Source organism: Trachurus trachurus, assembly GCF_905171665.1.
Source record: "Trachurus trachurus genome assembly, chromosome: 3".
In the NCBI taxonomy this organism is placed as follows: domain Eukaryota; kingdom Metazoa; phylum Chordata; class Actinopteri; order Carangiformes; family Carangidae; genus Trachurus; species Trachurus trachurus.
Window position 1 is genome coordinate 4,173,317 of NC_139893.1, and position 21,321 is coordinate 4,194,637.

The 21,321-nt window shown below is 39.4% G+C and overlaps 1 protein-coding gene across 1 annotated transcript in view; it reads left to right on the forward strand.

Moving 5' to 3' along the window:
- ly75 (lymphocyte antigen 75) overlaps positions 1-21,321 on the forward strand; it is a 58,574-nt gene that overhangs the window by 3,935 nt on the left and 33,318 nt on the right. The window contains exons 3-13 of the mRNA XM_084001507.1: positions 5,104-5,277; positions 5,519-5,680; positions 7,877-7,996; positions 9,543-9,683; positions 10,318-10,524; positions 12,999-13,159; positions 14,425-14,535; positions 15,737-15,825; positions 16,627-16,796; positions 18,546-18,745; positions 20,686-20,828. Coding sequence (XP_083857633.1) covers positions 5,104-5,277; positions 5,519-5,680; positions 7,877-7,996; positions 9,543-9,683; positions 10,318-10,524; positions 12,999-13,159; positions 14,425-14,535; positions 15,737-15,825; positions 16,627-16,796; positions 18,546-18,745; positions 20,686-20,828 — 1,678 coding nt within the window. The remainder of the gene's footprint in view (positions 1-5,103; positions 5,278-5,518; positions 5,681-7,876; positions 7,997-9,542; positions 9,684-10,317; positions 10,525-12,998; positions 13,160-14,424; positions 14,536-15,736; positions 15,826-16,626; positions 16,797-18,545; positions 18,746-20,685; positions 20,829-21,321) is intronic.

Here is a 21,321-nt window from a genome sequence, read left to right on the forward strand (position 1 = left end):
AGTTTATCAGCATCGGTTATGAGAAGCAGGAAGTTATTGGTTATCGATATCGATTGGAGTTATTGTCCCGAGTTTCACAGTTGAGTTTGCACATTTTGCTTTCATACAAGGTTTCCATTTGGAGTTGGAAAAGGCCAATAAATCACAATATATCTCAACAATTAGTTTCAATACGGCAATAATATCGCATCAGGACACAAGTATCGCGATAGTTTGAATGGCGATTTGGATCAAAACAGACTTAGAAGTTTATCATATTAGAGATAAAACACATGTGAACAAAGTTTTCATTTGCAGTTGGAAAAAGTTAAAGGTACAATATGTAGGAATTCCTCCCATCTAGCGGTGCGGTTGCATATTGGAACGTATTCTTGATGTTGCATTCACGTGAAATCGGGCAGACGTCAGACAGACAACAGACGCTGCATGTAACAGGATAAACAAGCGTCTATGTAAACAAGTGACAACATGTTGTCATGGTGATGTGGTATTGTTTTACCGTCTTTCTCTGGTGGAGTAAAATGACATCCGGTTGGTTTGCCGACGGCCGTCTGCCTGACTGCACCTGAATGCAACACCAGTGCCTCCGTCCTTCCTCACACTACACAGTGGTGACAGTTTTAACAGGCCGAGCCCACAGCTCCGCTCAGTTTCCGTGGTTACCTACGGTCACGCTGCAACATGGCCGCCTCGGTTCGGTGCGTCGCCCACTTATGTATTTGTAACGACTTGTAACAACTCGTTCTAAGGAACCAGAAAGCTTTCATTTGTATGCAGCTGTGATTCACCTTAAGTGAAATACGTATTTATGAAAGACAGATTTGATTTTTGCTGATAAAAAGCCAAATAAGTTACACACTGGGGCTTTAATACATCGCAGCATATTGCAATATTTTCAATATGTTATCGGTTATTAGCAGCGGTTATCGATCAGAGTTATTGTCCCGAGTTTCACAGTTGAGTTTGCACGTTTTGCTTTTATACAAGGTTTCCATTTGGAGTTGGAAAAGGCAAATAAATCACAATATATCTCAACAATTAGTTTGAATAAGGCAATAATATCGCATCAGGACACAAATATCGTGATGATATTGTGTCGCAGAGCCTCTGGTGGTTCCCATGTCTGAAAAACTATATTCTACTGTATATAGCTTTTCTTTTCTTAAAGGGATAGTTCAACATTTTGGCAAATTGGCCCATTTCCATAGTTTTAGTAGTAGGTTCGTTACCCTTAATTGCACGTATTGCTACGCTACAGAGGCTCATGGGATTTCTTGGTTTCCCTCATCAAACTCATCAAATACACAACCCAACAACTCCAAAACGCTCTGGTGGACAAGTTGTGACCTGCACATTCACCACGCTATGAGATAATATTGGGGCGGCAGCGGGTGCTCTACCAACTGAGCTAAATACCGCCCCATATCAGCTCTTTTTAAACCTCAAGTGTGTGTAATAAATAAACTATTTAAATGTAATTGGTATATGAGTTTGCACGTTTTGCAAACTGCGTTGTTCTTTTTAAAGTCACAGGATCTTTTCATGGTGGTTATTGGTTTTTTAATGATTAGCCAGCGAGCTAATAGGCTGATTTATTGCTCATCACTGGGGTTGGTGAAAAGTTTTCCTCTCTCGTTCCTAATGCAAATACAGTAAATGCTCATCATAAAAATCTATATTAAGGGCTCCAGTCCAGACTCACGTTTGATACCAGGAGCACAGTGGCTCCGCTTACTTAAAAATTCGGGGTGCACACAGTAAATCGACTTGCAAAGCAAATATTCACATTTCCTTTTCATTCATGATCCTCACACACATTAGCCTGACACCTGTAATGTCGCCTCTTACACATTTCACCAATGTTAAAAAAAAAACAAAAAAAACTGCAAATTTACTTGTTGCACATGTGCAAGTCAATGAAAAATGAAAAATCTCAAATTTTATGGGCTAAATGCCTCCATTTAGGAGCAGTCTGGAGCCCTGATATTTACATTTTTACATAGTCTATTCATTTTTTTCTTTTTCATGGGGTCAGTGGTTATTTATATCTGAGAGAGAAAATGCTTTCAGAGATCTCATCACAGCAGAGAGAGTCCATTAAGACGCTGTGAGGACGGACTAATGCTGGATGATGATGACCATGATGATGATGATCAGACAAGAAAATGCTTGTAAATGCAGTTTGTGTTGATTTTAACTCGTTGTCGTTGTTTCCTCCTGGACGAGGATCATAACTCCCAACCTCGTGATGATGATGATGATGTGGATGTGTTACACACCCTTGTATATCCAGGTGTTAACCTCTGTTGGCATTAAGTGTCACATGACCAAACTGGTTCTGGGACTTTTATTTATTTATTTATTTTTTAAAAACACCCCCTCATGGTGCTTTTATGGTCTTTTTTTTGGTAATTACCCCCTTTGAGCCAAGTAAGAACGCGCTGTGTCAAATTAAGTAATATGACTTCTCTGAAAAGTGGATTATCTCCGGCTGCAAACAGAGTCTTTTGAGTTTGTGGGGAATTCCTCGCTCGGCCGGTGCTTTTATGACTATGTGTGTGCATAAACTGTCGTTATGCAGTTATAGGTGAACGTTGTCGTTGTTGTGCAGTACAGTACATGCTTTCACTTTTGTTTTCTTGATCTTGTTCGTCAGTAATCAACCGAAAAAACACAACTTATATAAACAACAGGTCAAGTTTCAGTGGTGAATTAAAAAAGGCAGAAGTGGGCGCATGTAGAAACTTAAATAACCGACTTCCTGTTTCTTAATTTATCGTTTTTTAACAGATCTACAGCAAGTGACAGTGGCAGTTATTCTTCTACTTTATCGATCTCTCTAATTCAAATGGCTTGCATTATGAAAAAGAAGTCGTGCGTCAGTGTCCACGACTGAACTCACAAGATGTTTAGTAGAATAAAAGAATTGATTAATGAATAAATAAATAAGATAAATGAAATTAACCAAAGTATTCCCCTAAAATAAAACTTTATACCTCTTAAACTTAAGTCACAGCTATTTCTCCTTTTTTTCACACTCACTCCATTGTTGTTTTATTTTACCCAACAAACGGGATCTGATGTAAGTTTAAGTTCCTGTGTAGAAATAAAATGTGTCTTTCATCATTTACTAAAATGCGACACAGAGAACGGCGGGGCAGCGCAGTGTCTAAAGGTCGTGGCCTCTTTCTCTTTGTGGTTTTATGGAGCACAATAATAGATGTTATAAGTTTATATGAGCCAATCCAACAACCCTCCTGTCCAAAGAAGCTTCCAGAAAGAAACGTCCGTGTTCGTTTTGACCTCGTTTTAGTGACTTTATCTGTTATGTTGTATAAGTGGAGCAGGAAGTGTTTTGGTGAAGGGAACACAACACCTAATTTCACTTTCTGCATGTTTTTTTTTATTATTATTCCCTAAAAATCTGAATCAGAGTCAGCTTTATTGGACGAGTTTAAACACACGTACAAGGAATTTGACTCCAGAATAAAAGGATAAAACAATAGTGAAATAAAAGTGGTCAATGACCTGATTGTACCATCCAACAATGAGGTAGTGCCATGAAATAAATACGAAACACTGGATAATTGTGTGTATATGAAGTATAAATTATATGTATATTGTATGTTTTACATGTTTATTATATATTATTATTGAAAAAAGCAAGAGACGGTGGTCCTTTGCATATCATGTCTCTTTCCCTCCATGCTGCTGCTCTCATACAGTATCTCTCTCTCTACACCAAGGCTGTTATCAATTACAAATTCAGTTCAGGCCAGGGTTTTCAAACCAGGAAATGTATCTGGGCCGGTTGTGTTCAGTGGCTTTGTGTGTTTTAAAAAAAAAAACTAACACAAATACGGTAAATGTATCGAATGTATCATGTTTATTTATAGTTTCCCTTTAAAATGTGGTCACATTTGACATGGACTCGTCAAGAAAGTGCATTGAAACGATGAAAAAAAGCTTTAACTGAACATTAACTTTAAAATGTTCACCTTAGCTCCAGCTGCAGAGTCCTAGTGCTGGTTAAATCACTGACTTGTAACTAGTTCCAGGGCAGTGACGGATAAGATTACACAGATATACACATGGTAACATGGTAGATGATATATAACCTTATCCACCGCTCCATGGATTGATTTCTCACCGGCTTCGTTGTTGAAAACAAATGCACATGGAGGAGAGGAGGGTTAGAGACACAGAGGAGGAGACACCAGACTTGAACAGTTCATCTTTAAAGTGCATAAAGAACAAAATAATATTCACGGTCTGTGCTACTGTAGGGATTTCTGAATGCTAATGAAATGTGCTGTCACCAGGTTTCTCTCTGTTTCTTCTGCCTTCTTCACTCGGAGCTTGTTTCTGGCTTTGATGTGCACTTTAGGGCACCGTGCAATGCAACTTGGTACCTATGCACTCCTGCACTTTAGTCACTTGTCACTTTAACCCAGCACTTTTGCACTTTATCTCTCAGAAACTCTTATGGTCCCCCTACCCATGGAAGTTTTTGTCAAAATGTCAATATGTTTTATTTCGTTATAGTCGTCTTGTTATCTTTTTGTTGTCTGCATTATTATGTCGTAACTCAAAATCTTTCCGAGAATATTTGTCTTATTTCTTGTCAAAATGTCTCATTTCTAGTCAAAACTAATCTCTTTCCACTTAAAATAACTTGTATTTAGATCATTTTCACTTGTTTCAAACTAATTTTCACTTGAAATAAGTAGAAAAATCTGCCAGTGAAAGCATGTACTACTGAAAATATGCTTGAAAGAGGTAAAAAGTGTCTAAAAACAAGCACATTTTTATGTGACAAGTCTTATTTTGAGTATAATTTGATTTGTTTGGACTAAAAATGACATTTTGACTAGAAATAAGACAAATATTCTTGGTAAGATTTTGAGTTTTTGCAGTGTGTGTATTGTCACTGTACTGTTTTTTATGCTATGGGACTCCGGATGCAAATTAGCATTGCTGCTATAATCCGGCACATTTACATGTTTTTATATGTTCATTAATGTGCACTGTCCCATCCAAATAAACAAATAAAGTTAAGTAACTTGCACCGTTTGATCTCACCTCTCCTCTCTCTCTCTGCAGTCGTCCACACCAGCGATGGGAACTCGGCCGGCGCTCCCTGTGTGTTTCCCTTCAAGCACAACGGCAGCTGGCACCACGGCTGTCTCCCCGACGACGACGTCCCGACACAGTCCTGGTGCGCCACCTCGCTGGACTACGACCAGGACAGGAAAAAAGGACGCTGTCTAATACCTGGCATGTTGCACACTCTATTATTACTATTATTATTATTATTATTAATAATAAGAAGAAGTCTCCAGATGTATCAGTTGTGAAGTGATTAATCTAAAACATCTGTGTGCAGGGTATTTCCTGTTTTTGTAATTCATTCTTCTCTTTGGATAAATCTCATTAAAACACATCCAACTGAATGACACTCACACATCACGTCATCTCTTTGACTTTTGTTTTGTTTTATTTTATTTTATTTTTGCAGAGGACGGGTGCCAGAGTCTGTTCGCCGGACCAGAAGGGGAATTCTGTTACGAGTTCATTTCCGATGCGGCGGTGAGCTGGCACGAAGCTCTGGACTCGTGTCGCAGTCAGGGAGCGGATCTGTTCAGTCTGTCTGCGCCCGAAGATCTCCACTCCACAACCTGTAAGACTCACTCACCTAATCTCCACCTCTCCTCCACTTTTTAAAGATAGAAAAATAGATAAATAAATGCAAAGTTGTTAAAGTCATCAGCTCTGACAGGACATTCAATGAAAATGCCTCATTTATAACAGTAAGAACAGAGCTTTTGAAATGTTTTGCATTTTTTTAAAAGGGTTTTTGAAAAAAGAGACTAAAAATAAATCCATATCTTAATATATCATCTGGTCTGTGACTCTCTCACAGCCCAGAAACAATGTTTATTCTGCCTTGGAAGGAAATAGTTTGATTTTTGAGTTGAACTCTTGCTCCCGGCACAAAGAGAAAACATCTGTTTTATTCACACGACAGAGTTTTTATTGATTAAGAATAATATCACAAATTATCTTTGTCTGAAGCTGATGGAACAATGCAAAGTGTTTTAACACAACAATTACTGTGTGTTTTTTTTTTAATCATGTGCAATGCAGCTTGTTAGATTTAACATGTTTATCTAATGATTTACCTCCTCAGCCTTCCAGTTTGGGTCTTTCTTTCTTTTTCTTTGTCTTTTTCTTTTTCTTCTTAATCCTTTTTTTGTATTTCCTTCTGTTTCTTGTTCTTTTATGTGAGGATAAAAGACAAGGAAGCTCAAATGACTAAGAACTGACCTTCTATTTAGCTGAGTAAAGACAAAACCTCATTAGCATTTCAGTCTCCTCAGAGTTCCTCAAAGTTTGTTCTGCAATTTATCTGCAGATTAAACGTTTTTTTCTTTTTCTTGTTGGTTGTTTCTGTTGCACAAAGTGGCACTTGACTACCAACTCTAACCAACATTTTCTTGCCTTTGTTCCTCCTCGTCTTGTGTGTGTGTGTGAGTGTGTGACATAATTACAAAGAGACAAGTTAAAAACGAGTCGGACAAGTTGAAGCACTAGAAATATTTTAAGATCATAAACTAAAACAGTTCCTTTGCAGACAGGATGGAGGATGCATCACCGTCCTTGATACAGTACCTACCGTCTGTGGGTTTGTGGGTCACGATGAGCGACCGCTCCCTTTTAAGAAAAACATCAAAGACTCTGCAGCTGCAGCAGTGCAGTGTTTTGCTTTGTTTTGTTTTAAATGCTCGTGTGTGTGAGTGTGAGTCTTATCTTCCAATCTCTTGTGTCTCCAGAAGAACGTTGTCACATGGCACTTGCATTCAAAGTATGTGTCGCTGCTCCTGCTTTGTGTGGGTGACACAGACACACACTACTGTATCTCAGTTTGAAAAAAAGAAGCTGGGTAACACTTTATTTGACGCCTATCTCTATAATGCATTATATAACCATACATATAATGAGTTATAATGCAGTTATAGCACTCATAAATGATGATAATGCTTAATAACACACTATAAAGCATTTTATCATGACTTATAAGGTCAGGTATTATAATAGGTTATTATTGTTAGTAACTTGCTGACAATGCCCACATTGATAATGCATTATACATATAGTTATAATGTGTTATAATTAAGCTTATAAACGTGTTTAACTATCATTATAAACACTCATAAATGATCATAATGCTTTATAACAATAACCATAACACATTATAGAGCATTTTTTATAATGGCGTATAAAATCTTATAAGTATTATAATAGAGTTATAATGCTCTATAATGTGTTATGCTTATTGTTTTAAAGCCTAATGATCATTTATGAGTGTTTATAATGATAGTTATACATGTTTATAAGCCAATTATAACACATTTATAATGCCTTATCAATGTGGGCATTGTCAGCGAGTTACTAACAATTATAATGTATTATAATACCTGACCTTATAAGTCATGATAAAAAGCTTTAGTGTGTTATGATTATTGTTATAAAGCATTATGATCATTTATGAGTGTTTATAACTGTAGTTATCCAGTGCTATAGCTGCATTATAACTCATTATAACTATGTAGTAGTATAGTATAGATATAGGCGTCAAATAAAGTGTTACTAAAAGCTGAAAACAGTTGTGACATTGAAGTTTCATATCGACACATTTTGAGATTATTGATAGGTTTGCGGTTCACTTGGGGCTTCATGGTCGTCCCTTCCACCCTCTCTTCTCCTCGTGTCTGTAGTTTTTTTTCCTTCTGTTGTGATCTCAATGATTCATATTGAAATCGACCTGTAATCTCCCCCCACCTCCACCTCCTCCTCTCTTTGTTCTGTTGTTTAGTGCTGGACGGCCTTGGCACGATGCCTGAGAGGATGTGGATCGGCCTTCAGCAGCTAGACGTGTCCCAGGGCTGGCAGTGGTCCGACGGCTCCCCGCTCTCCGTGCTGCGCTGGGAAGAAGGCAATGAACCGTTCTCATCTTCTTCTTTTATCTTCTTTTCTGTCTCTTTCTGTACTACAAAAAAAAAACTAAACCTTGAACTTAAAGTGCAACTAAACCACAGTATAAAAAAGCCAGTTTCAGCTGCCGGGAACACCTGCGACACCAGAACCTGCATCCTGTTGTGCTCGGCTGCCGCTGCCGCTGCTGTAAATCGTGACTTGGTGTCAGTCGGAGAAACAATGAGGCCAGTGTTACAGCTAAAGAAGCTCATTGTTGCCTGGTTATTGGACACAGTGTGGCATTGGGATTGTTAGTCTTGCTGAATAACCCTTTAATAGTAACTGAATGGAAGGCTTTATAAGCTATTGTAATATGTTTTGCTGTGGGTTTTTTTTTCCTCCTTGTTTCTTGTCAGAGCGAAGGTGTTGGTGTTGTTCTTACACTGGCAGCAGCCGTTTGCCTTTCTGCTGCTGCTGATACTGTATGAGCTGTTTGTGGTCGCAGTAATTCACGACATGCCAGTATCGCTGCAGCTCTGAATGACCTGCAGAACCAGGAACGCAGCATAAAACAGTTCCTAATGAAACCTCAAAAAACCGAAGATGAGATAAGATAGGATTCATTTGAAGAGGCAACATTTTTTAGATTTTGGAGACATTTTTATACATTCATGCTTCAGCTGCAACTCTGTTTGCTAAAGGATGAATGAAAGGTGTGATACACGCTGGGTTTTTATTCATCTTTAAAGCCCTTATTTATTTATTTTTTACCCTCATAGATTAATTCATTGGTGCCAGCAGTTTTTTTTTTTTTTTTTACTGAACTTGGAAAATCCAGTTTTTCACACTGTGTCAATCTTATTTTACCTCCAACTGTTCTTGTTTTTAGTTGCTTACCACTACTTCTCTCTTTATTTTATTAATAATCTACTTAGACATGTTATTTGTGTATCCTGGATGTAAAATTATGCACTACCAGTCAAATGTTTGGACACAGCTTCTCATTCAGTGGTTTTTCTTTATTTTTTATCACTTTCTACATTGTAAATTCAAACTGAAGAGATCAAAACTATGAAGGAACACATGTGGAGTCATGTAGTAAACACAAAAGTGTTAAACCAAGCAGAATATGTTTTATAAATTAGATTTTTTGGAAGTATCCACCTTTTTCACACTTTAGATTTAGTCATCACTCAGCTTCATGAGGTCGTCACCTGGAACGGTTTTTGTTGACCTTCACTCTGCTCCAACTCGTCCCAAACCATCTCAGCTTGGTTTAGATCAAACGTATAACTCCGTATGTGTTCCTTCATAGTTTTGATGTCTTCAGTTTGAATCTACAGTGTAGAAAGTGATAAAAAAATAAAGAAAGACCATTGAATGAGAAGCTGTGTCCAAACTTTTGATTGAGGTTTCTACAATCTCAATAGTCTAAATAAAAGTTAATGAATGAATAAAGGTAAGATTAGATAAATGTCACTCTGTCTGCTGCTGCATCCAGTTTGGGATTTTATTTTATTGTTTTACTCACCCTTGTGTGTGTGTGTGGGATGTTTTCCTGACAGGAATGCCGTCCACCTCTGCAACGGTCGAGTCCGACTGTGGCGTCCTGAACTCCAAACAGAACTTTGAATCCGCGGCGTGCGGCCAACGGCTGCCGTACATCTGCAAGAAGAGCGTCAATGCATCTCGCACGGCGACAACAGGTCGGTAAAACGGTATCAGCGGTCACTGCACAATATGCATCTACTCTGAATTATAAAAACTGCAGCTCTGCAGGGTTGTACCTGGGCTAAATGTTGATATTAGCATTGTAACACTATACTACAGGTGAAGTTGGAGATTCAGAGATTGAATAGGGCCGAGTATCGCTACTGATTTACTAAATTGAATCGATTCCCATTTGATTTGATTTTTGATTCAATTAGATATTGTTTAATTTAGAGATATTTCTGTTTTATGACCAATTTCTTTTGGTTATGAAAGAGATTTTCACAGAATTAATGTTGCATATTGTACAAAGATGGAGCACTAACCTGTTTCATTATTAGAAATATTAATGCATACAGTAAAAATGGAACCAAAAGCTGTTATATGAATGCACATTTGTCTCACATGACCCGCTACAGAAGTAAACAGTGCAGCTCTTCAGTTCAGTCATGGGTGGGGAAGGATTTTATAATGTAAATCGATATTGGATCTTTCAAATGAAGATCGATATGAATTGGAAAATCTTTTTTTTTTAAACCCAGCTTTAGGATTAAATGCAGATTTCATTGATATAAAGTCATACTGTAGCTGACCTTCTTTCTCTCTCCCTCTGTCTCTTTCTTTCTGCAGAGTCTTTTGTGTATAAAGAAACAGTGTGTCCGGACGGTTGGGTCCCGTGGAACGGCTGGTGCTACAAGCTGATGAAGGACAACCCTCGAAACATGACTGACGCCTTGTACCAATGTAACAAAATACACGAAGGAGGAGCAACCGGGTCTCTGGCCAGTTTCCACTCCGTCGACAGCAAAGAGATGATCAGGATGAATTTCCATGGAGGTTAAAAAACTCTCGTTTTCATTCTTGTGATATAAAATCTCTCTGCGATGAGCTGTGAAGCATTAATCTCTCTTTTTGAACAAGGAATTTGGAATTTGGCTTCTTGGCTTTTGATTTACGGTTCAGTTCAGATTTCATGAAACCAGTTCATTCACACTCAACTGTCATGTTAGTTTTGGCAGCTGTTTTTATATTTAGTCTTCTGTGTCAAATGTCCTTGTCAGTTTTTATCATATTTAGTTAAACTCATCCTCATAGTGAAGTTTCAGTCTTGTCTCAGTCATATTGACCGCTTCTTATAAACAGCTGTGTCCAGCTGTCACAGGAATTATTACAACGTTTCCAAGTCGTGGGCCGTATTTTTCTCTTAAAGGGATAGTTCACCCAAAATTCAAATTGCACTCACCCTCATGTGGACTAAGGGCTGGGAGAAGTTTCAGAGTCCTCCGTGGCTTCTCTGAGTTACAGGGGGTCTCGGCGTAGCAGTGCATGTCCATATAACGGTTGCAAATGGATACCAACTGTCTTCGTAACAAAAAGACACACCAAAAAACATCCAAATACCTCCATGCTGCTCGTATGTAATGTCCGTCTTGTATTGAAGCCCCGAAATGCAAAATTGTTCAGAAAAAAAAAATTAAATAAGTCTATATTTCAGGCTTGTTTTGTAGCGGAAGCTCCTCTTCCTGGTTCGTCCAAATTTGAAGCTTCGGAACAATTTCGCATTTTGGGGCTTCAATACAAGACAGACATTACATACGAGCAGCATGGAGGTATTTGGATGTTTTTTGGTGTGTCTTTTTGTTACGAAGAAAAGTGGTATCCATTTGCAACCGTCATATGGACATGCACTGCTACGCCGAGACCCCCTGTAACTCAGAGAAGCCACGGAGGACTCTGAAACTTCTCCCAGCCCTTAGTCCACATGAGGGTGAGTAGATAATTTCAATTTTGAGTGAACTATCCCTTTAAGTTATTGTTTTCATATTATGTAGGTGTGTAGGCTACAGAACATAACATCCAAGTTCAGCACTTTTTAATCTGCCGTTCGCTCACAGGAAGCGTGAAAAAAAAGTGTTTACAGCCGCGGGCCAAAAATTTAGAGAATGACACAAATGTTTTGTTTTTATGAAGGTTTCTACTTCAGTGTTTTGTTTTTACATCTTTTTGTTTTATTATAATTACAAGCATTTCATTCAAGTGTCAAAGGCTTTTATAGACAATTACATCAAGTTGTTCGAGTGCCTTGGAGGGTTTGGAGAAGTTGCTCCTGGATGGATGTTTTTGGTATCGTTCTTTATTCCCTCTCTCCACCACACACACGAACGGTCTATCTCGGGATGCTTCACTGTTGCCATGACAACAGGACTGGAATGGGAGCGCTCACCTTTTCTTCTCCAGATGCCCAAAACAACAAATCAAAAAACCTTCTGCAGAACTTCACGATCCTGAAGCCCCCGATCCTGCAGCTGGATCGACTCTAGGAGACGATCCTGGGGCTTTCTGGACTTTCTTGAAACCTTTTTCTCCTTGAGTTTGTTTTCATGGCAAAGAGGAACTTTGCAACCAGTTGCAGTTCATCTGATCGCTCTTCATACCTTTCTGGAGTATACAGTATGCAAATTGCCATCATAAAAACTGAGGCAGGAGACTTTGTGGAAATGGATATTTGTGTCATTCTCAATCTCAAACCTTTTGGCCACGGCTGTATATTTCGTCTCCTCTTTTTTTGTCGATTCTGGCAAAAAAAAAAAAAAAAAAAATTTCAAGCATGTGTTTATTAGTTTTTGATTGCAATTTACAGCAAATCAAACAAGACATTCTTACATGCAAGAAACAGAGCAAACTTTTTCTCCCTATTCTCCCTCCCTTCCCCTCTTCCCCTCGCTAAATAAGTTAAATATTAAAAAAATAACATGAAAATAAAGCAAAAAGGAAGGAAAAATAATAATAATAAATAAATAAATAAAAGTAGACAAATACTGATAACAGTTATGATGAATTTCAAGGGCGTTTCTCAGGACATCATATCACACATTCAGAGCCTCCTCCTGCTGAAGCAAATTACCAACATTAACATCATGAGTTAAGAAACGTATAAAAGGTCTCCAGATGTCATCAAAAACATGATGTTTCTGTTTAATAATGTACGTTATCTTTTCCAATGTCGTGTTTGATGCCATCTCTTTAATCCATCTTCTGGCAAAGTTTTTATTTTGTAAACCACATTTTGGTCTCGTCTTTTCCTTTATCAGTGTTGATAATCGTGACTGTCACAGTTTGTGTTGAATGATGTTATAAAAAAAAGAAAAGGTAGTTGACGAATGTATTTCATCATAGTTTTTTGTTAAATCTATGCTGCTCTACTGGTTTATCTGTTATATTTCTCTAGTAAACTCCTGAACATGGAGGGAATGAGCTCGTCGTCGGACATGGACTGATGTTTTGTTTATGTTTCTTCCCGTGTGTGTCAGACGGTCAGGCGTTGGACGTGTGGATCGGTCTGTTTGCGGACAACGTGAACTCGGCGGTCTTCAAGTGGCTCGACGCGGCGCCGGTCAGCTTCACCTACTGGGGCCCGAACCAACCGGTCCAGCCCACTCTGGCCTCCAACTGCGTCTTCTACTCTGGAGAGGTCTGTGTGTGTTTTATATGTGTGTAATAATAATAATAATAATAATAATAATAATAATAAGTTTATTTGAAAACAGGGACAGTGCACATTAATAACATCACTGTAAATGCGCCAGAATTAGCCAAAAGGCTATTTTTCATCTGTAGTCCCCAGTCGGATGTTAAAAAGTCACCCTAAAAACAGAATATGCATATGATTAAAGGGATAGTAGCATATTTTTAAAGTTGGGTTGTATGATCTACAAATAGCCCCTAAGTACTTTAATTACAGTAGAAGACTCTCTGCACTCCTCCCGTTAGCAACGCCAGCCCATAATAGCCCTGCCCAGAGATTTACAGTACAACATACATTGTTGTGAATGGACCCAAAGAAACGGCCTATTTTCGTGGCCTAAAAGAGGTTTTACCTGAAAAAAAATACACAGTTCCATTGTTCACTATAATATAATTTTTTCCAGCCCTTCAAAGTGCAGGAAAAACACAGTTTTTATTTGGACCTAACCAACTCACGTATCCCTCCGCCCAGGGTTAGCGCCCGCCGATCAGCAGTTGGTTAGGTCCAAATAAAAACTGTGTTTTTCCTGCACTTTGAAGGGCTGGAAAAAATTATATTATAGTGAACAATGGAACTGTGTATCTTTTTCAGGTAAAACCTCTTTTAGGCTGCGAAAATAGGCCGTTTCTTTGGGTCTGTTCACAACACTGTATGTTGTAAATCTCTGGGCAGGGCTATTATGGGCTGGCGTTGCTAACGGGAGGAGTGCAGAGAGTCTTCTACTGCAATTAAAGTACTTGGGGGCTATTTGTAGATCATACAACCCCACTTTAAAAATATGCTACTATCCCTTTAAAATTACAAAGTTATTAGCCAAGGCAATCTACAAACATGCACAGCAATTAACAACTTGACAAAAGAACATACGTATATAACATCAATCAGAAAACATAATTCAATACATCCCCAACACATGCAGCAAAGACACATGACGCCACAGCATGCAAAGCAGAAGCACAGACACAAACTGCATGCATACACAGTAGAAACGAGACCACAAAAAGACATGCATGCCGACACATGAAGGCAGGCAGACAACAACAACAAGATGGCTACAGGTTCAGCACAGACGGACCGGAGAGAGGAAGGAAGGTGTAAAAGAACTGGTGCTGACAGAGCTGAGCACCAATTAACCATCTCTGTCTTCTGATGTTCTTCTGCTTTCGTGTTTATGACATTAACCAAACCTGTGTGTCTGTTGTTCCCCACAGTCTCACGGTTGGCGGGTTGGGACGTGCACACAGCCGCTTCCTTACATGTGTCAGATTAAAGGACAGGTCAAGAACGAAACGCAGGCGCAGGCCGGGTGTCGCTACGAAGATGTAAGTGACGCTCATCATGCACATTAACCTACAGTACAACTACAAACTCTCTCACATGTCGTCTTGATGTTTAATCACATGACGGAGGGTTAGGGAGGTGGTTTGAGTTCGATGTGTCGCAGCTGTTTTAACCAGAAAGGAAGTACAAGTGCATCTGCAGAAATGAAACTCATTTAAAATGAACGTGGTGGTTAAAGAACATGAGTATTATTATGATTGATCTCAGAACGGCTCGTAGATCTGCTACATTGCACGTGGCAAAGGACTAAACTAAAACTAACTACAGTCTGGTATGATGTATGCGACAGGCCGACTTTAACGCATTTACCTGGAAGTCAGATTCGAAATGGATGATGACATATTTACGCTTAGAGAAGATCACATATGTCATGAGAAATAGATATGACACCTTTTTAAAGGGATAGTTTAACATTGTGGCAAATTGGCCCATTGCCATAATCGTCATAATAGTCATAGCAGTAGGTTTGTTACCTTTAATTGTCGGTGCAAGCTATTTTTTAGAACGGCGGAGCAGAGCCGTGAGCTGCTCAGAGCTACGCTACGGAGGCTCATGGGATTTCTTGGTTTCCCTCATCAAACTCATCAAATACACAATCCAACAACTCCACAACGCTCTGGTGGACAAGTTGTGACCTGCACATTCACCACGCTATGAGATAATAACACAACGTTACCACACAGAGTTGTTTTAGAGGGAAATACAGAGACTGCTTGATGAAAAACTGTCCCTGAAGGCAACGTGCATCTGTGGTTTTGCATGAATTTCCACCAGAGCGTTGTGGAGTTGTTGGATTGTGTATTTGATGAGTTTGATGAGGGAGACCAAGAAATCCCATTAGCCTCCGTAGCGTAGCTCTAAAAATAGCTTGCACCGACAATTAAAGGTAACGAACCTACTGCTATGACTATACTGTAGGGATTATGGCAATGGGCCAATTTGCCAAAATGTTGAACTATCCCTTTAAAGATCTGGCAACCTTTTACTGAGTATATAGAAACATTATATTACATAACAGCTGTGGACTCTCTGTAAGCATTGTCTTGATTATTTATACTACTTTGCCTGTGGGAACGAGTTGAACTGTTTTTGCATAATGGAAACCTTCTAACTAACTAAATTCTTCAATAAAAGATCTGTGTTGTTATCTAAAAAGTCTGACTCATGTTGTCGGTCCTGCAGGGCTGGAGGAGACACGGTAACTCCTGTTTTCAAGTGAACACCAAACAAGTTCCCTTCAAAGATCGCTGCAACATCACTATCAGAAACGGGTGAGAAGAAGTCTGTTTCTACTTAAAGGGATAGTTCACCCAAAATTGAAATTTCATTCATTAATATCTCCTCCCCCTCATGTGGACTAAGGGCTGGGAGAAGTTTCAGAGTCCTCCGTGGCTTCTCTGAGTTACAGGGGGTCTCGGCGTAGCAGTGCATGTCCATATAACGGTTGCAAATGGATACCAACTGTCTTCGTAACAAAAAGACACACCAAGAAACATCCAAATACCTCCATGCTGCTCGTATGTAATGTCTGTCTTGTATTGAAGCCCTGAAATGCGAAATTGTCCTGAAAAAAATTAAATAAGTCTATATTTCAAGCTTGTTTGTAGTGGAAGCTCCTCTTCCCAGTTTGTCCAAATTTGACGAACCAGGAAGAGGAGCTTCGAGAAGCTTCTGCTACAAAACAAGCTTGACAAATAGACTCATTTAATTTTTTTCGGGACAATTTCACATTTCGGGGCTTCAATACAAGACGGACATTACATACGAGCAGCATGGAGGTTATTTGGATGCTTTTTGGTGTGTCTTTTTGTTACGAAGACAGTCGGTATCCGTTTGCAACCGTTATATGGACATGCACTGCTATGCCGAGACCCCCTGTAACTCAGAGAAGCCACGGAGGACTCTGAAACTTCTCCCAGCCCTTAGTCCACATGAGGGTGAGTAGATATTAATGAGTGAAATTTCAATTTTGGATGAACTATCCCTTTAATCAGAATAGCAGCAGCCACACAAAGACAAATGTTTTTTTTTTTTTTTCTTCTCCAACATGTGTGCCTTGTTGTTTTCTCCAGGTTCGAGCAGGCCTTCATCAACCGCCTGCTGGCTCAGCACCTCAGCAACCAGACTCAGTATTTCTGGATCGGGCTGCAGGACATGAAGAGCACGGGGGAGTACCAGTGGCTGAGCCAGGACGGAGCCGCCGGCCCGGTGACGTACACCAACTGGGGCTGGTTCGAACCAGGTCAGTGGAAAACACACACACAGTTTGTTATTCTGAACCTCTGTTTGTATTCACTTGGTTCACCTGATTATTGATGTGTGTGTGTGTGTGTGTTATTAGATTAGAAAAGAGAAGAAATAGCCCGCACAAACGAGGTTGTGCGGGCTATTTCTTCTCTTTTCTACTTTCCCCTTGGCCCAGCACCCCAAGCAAGGGATGTGCGTATATTTTTACAATTTTTGTTATTAGATTAGGCAAGAAAAAGTCTGTGAACAAGTTTTCATTTCCAAACAATTTAATCTTAGTTAGTTTTGGCAAAAACTAAACTAAAGGCATGCAGTGATAATTTTTTTGTTTTTTCCTCTATGGTGTGTGCTGTCATGGACACACCATGCCTGTTCAATGTGTTGTGTCTGGTAGTCTCATGAACGGAGATCAGGGTTCCCATCTGCATCTTGGAAAACCTGGAAAACACATGGAAAATTAGAGAAAAAAAAGTCAAATGTCCTGGAAAAGCTGGAGTTGTCTTGGAAAATTATTTATCACTGTTACGGCTACTCTTGTGTTCCAAAAAAAGGTCAAAAACATCAGTGAGGAGAAGGTCTACAACTCATTATATAATAAGCACTTGCAGAGAGACAGTTTCAACAAAAGGTTTGGAATAAATTTTTCACTTGCCTCACTCCTCCAACACCAAAAAACAGACCCAAAGAAACCAGATGTTCTCACTCCCTAATCACAGAAGGAGGGACCTGACCGGAAAAAAATAATTTAATTAACAATTATAATGAATAACAGTTTGTCTACAATATACTGTATAACCTGAATAGTCACCATTACCCTCAGCATTTCCAAATAAGCAACACAAAGAATTAATAGGCTCCAACAATCACATGGTGACATCAGCTACCAGAGCCTGATTTAACTTTTTCAGACCCCACCAAGGATTTATTTTCCAAACAAATGCAACGTCTGCATCCCATGTCTGATCACAGATAAATTAATTATTCTCAAATGTATCCTTAGTTTCAGCTATTGGAGTGTAGATATGTTTGGAACAGTTGTATAATGTTGGTATGTTTTAAAAATAATTAAAGCAGAAGTAAGCAGAATATTTGTGTTAATATGAGTCTTAAATAGTTATATCTTCTGACAGCAATCACTTCTATAGAGTGTTTGGTCTGAAACACGGGTCTGTCAGTCACTCTGCTCTGCTCTGAGCCGAGGAGAAAACTTTCCTTGTATCCTACAACCTTTATCCAATGAGGAGAGAGAACGGCATAAAGGGGCGGTCCTCTCTGTGTGTGCAGCCAAGGGATGCGCGTGAATGTGGTGACGTAGGGACGAGGGCGGGGACTGCTAACTCCATCTGCTGACAGGAAGTTAGACAAAACCACCGGATCGCTTACTTCTGCTTTAATTATTCTCAAATTATCCTTAGTTTCAGCTACTGGAGTGTAGATATGTTTGGAACAGTTGTGTAATGTTGGTATGTTTAAAAAGTAATTAAGAGATGAGAAAAAAAAAAAGATAATGCAGATCAAACATCTGACACCTTATAAAGATGTTGTCTCGCTACCGTCAGAGAGGAGAGAAGATGCATTGGGTAGAAAATGTTCAAAACTATTTGTCTGTTGATGCTCGAATGTTTAATCCCACATTTATCACTTACTGAGCCTAAAATACAAAAAAACTTAAGATCTAATTGTATATATTCAGTTGCATGTTCTTGTTAACGTGTTCATATCGGGTGTTCGTGTGTTTTTGCAGAGCATCACGGAGGTTGTGCGGTGATGTCGACCAGGAAACCTCTGGGCAAGTGGGAGGTGAAGAACTGCACCTTCTTCACGGCCGGCACCGTCTGCAGAACCGACCTGGCTCCGCCGCCGCCTGCAGAGCCAGAGCCCGACCCCGACGCTCCCTGTCCCGACGGATGGCAGTCCAAGCAGGACATCAGATACTGCTACAAGGTTAGAGTTACTGTTCTGTCCTCAGTGTGTGACTATGCACAAATTGACAGATAGCGAACAAGCTCCAAGAGAAACTCAGAGGTGGGAATGAAGTTGAAGGGCCTTTACTCATCTCATCTCATCATCTTTATTACACATATATAGAAAAGGTATTACAATCATTAAAATATTTGTAATTTCATATGTGAAATGGGACACCCTGAGAAGCTCAAGAGCTTTTAAAAAGGGGCCCAGACACAAAAATGACAGGAATACATACACAGGAAGGAGACATACATAGACATACACATAGCCACATAATACATTTTGCGTGAAATGAACCCAAAATATATTCCAAACACTCACACTCCGATCCTCACATTCTCACATCCCAGGTTAATCTACATTTCCACTCATACACTCACATACAACCCATAACCCCCCCATAACCCCCCCTTACTGAGGTCTTGAAATGATTTTTGTAAAACTGAAATGATACAGAAAAATAACAATTACTGTATTGCCACTAAACTAACATAATACATTCACAGGAATGTTAATGCAAATAGCTGTAGGCTAGTTGTTAGCTTAGCATTAGCACAATTTACATGTGAATAAAATAAACATTTATATAATATTCCAAAAATGCACTACAGGAATCTGTGTAAGGACATAATTAAAGCAGAAGTGAGTGGTCCGGTCGTTTTGGCTAATGCTGCGTTCCAGGCAGGCTTTTGAAATCGTAAATTACAGCTTCAAGTCACAACTTACGACTTTGTAGCGTTTCAGGCAACCCACTCGTGTTTTTCCGACCTGTTTTACCGGTGAAAGTCACTATAACGGCCACTCGTAACTTCCGACCGGTGAACTCGTACCAGATCGAACTGGTACCACTTCACGGTCGGAAAAATACGAGTTTCCTTGAACGCACCATAACAGTCCTCGTCCCGACGTCACCACATTCACGGCGTTCCTTGGCTGCACACACAGCCCTGCATGCCGTTCTCTCTCCTCATTGGATAAAAACTGTAGGATACGATAAATGTTTTCTCTTCGGCTCAGAGCAGAGCAGAGTGACTGACAGACCCGTGTTTCGGTCCAAACACTCTATGTAAGTGATTGCTGTCGGAAGATATAACTATTTAAGACTTATATTAACACAAATATATCACTCACTTCTGCTTTAACTAAAATCGTGAACAATACTCACAAGCGATAATTTCTAGGGGTGGGAGAAAAAATCGATTCACATATGTATTGCGATATCTTTTTTGACGATTTTTAAATCGATTTTTTTTTTCAAAAATCGTTTTTTTTTTTTTGAAAAAAAAAAGAAAAAGAAAAAATTTTGAATCTTTTTTTTTTTTTTTTTTTTTTACTTTTTTTTTATATTGTGCAATGTGCATTTGTTAGACTTTTTTACATTCAGAGAGTACAGGTTTTGAAAAGAGTTTAAGTTCACTTTATAATGGAGTATGTTCATTTATAGGCTCCTACAGTATTTGTGTGCAGATAAATGTTAAAAATGCAGACTAAAAATCGAGAGAATCGGCAATATCATAGAATCGCAATTTAAATCGAATCGCCATCCAAAAAATCATAGAAGAATCGAATCGGGAGAAAAGCGTATCGTCCCAGCCTTAATAATTTCCTAGACACAAGCAGCGGGAGGAAAAAAGATAATAGCTGGAGCTGCAAGCAGACCCCATGTAGAAGCTCTGCATTTCCTGATCATACTCTGTGACTAAAATTGCCCTTCAAAATAAAAGCTTAAATTAAATATAAGATAATGAGCCACTCCCAATGGGCAGAGAAAAACAACACAAATACAGGCAAAGCTCACACAGAACATGACAGTTACTATCGTCAGAGCTATGGCTTCATGTACATGTACAACCTGCTGCTGTCTGTGCCTGTACTTGACCGTGTTGTTGGTGTTGTTGCTGCTCCTCCTCTGTCAGGTGTTTCACGAGGAGCGGCTGAGCAGGAAGCGGTCGTGGGAAGAAGCCGAGAGGTTCTGTCAGGCGCTGGGAGCTCACCTGCCCAGCTACACCAGCGTGGCGGAGATGAGGGCTCTGCACAACATCATGAGAGAAACCATCAGGTATAAACTGTCAATTATCCAAATAGAAGCTTTCAGGCTTTAGGGTTAACTGAACCGGCTTATATTTTAGAGACAGGCGTCTACAGTTGTGCTCATACTCTAAGTCTTCATATCCTGGCATATTTTGTAAAATGTGTTGTGTACCATTCTTTAAAGGGATAGTTCAAGATTTTGGCAAATCGGCCCATTGCCATAACCGCTATAGTCATAGCAGTAGGTTCGTTACCTTTAATTGTCGGTACAAGCTATTTTTAGAACGGCGGAGCAGAGCGGCGAGCTGTTTTAGAGGTAAATTCATGAAAAACCGCTGATGTGTGTTGCCTTCAGGGACAGTTTTTCATCAAGCAGACTCTGTATTTCCCTCTAAAACAACTCTGTCTGGTAACGTTGTGTTATTATCTCATAGCGTGGTGAATGTGCAGGTCACAACTTGTCCACCAGAGCGTTGTGGAGTTGTTGGATTGTGTATTTGATGAGTTTGATGAGGGAAACC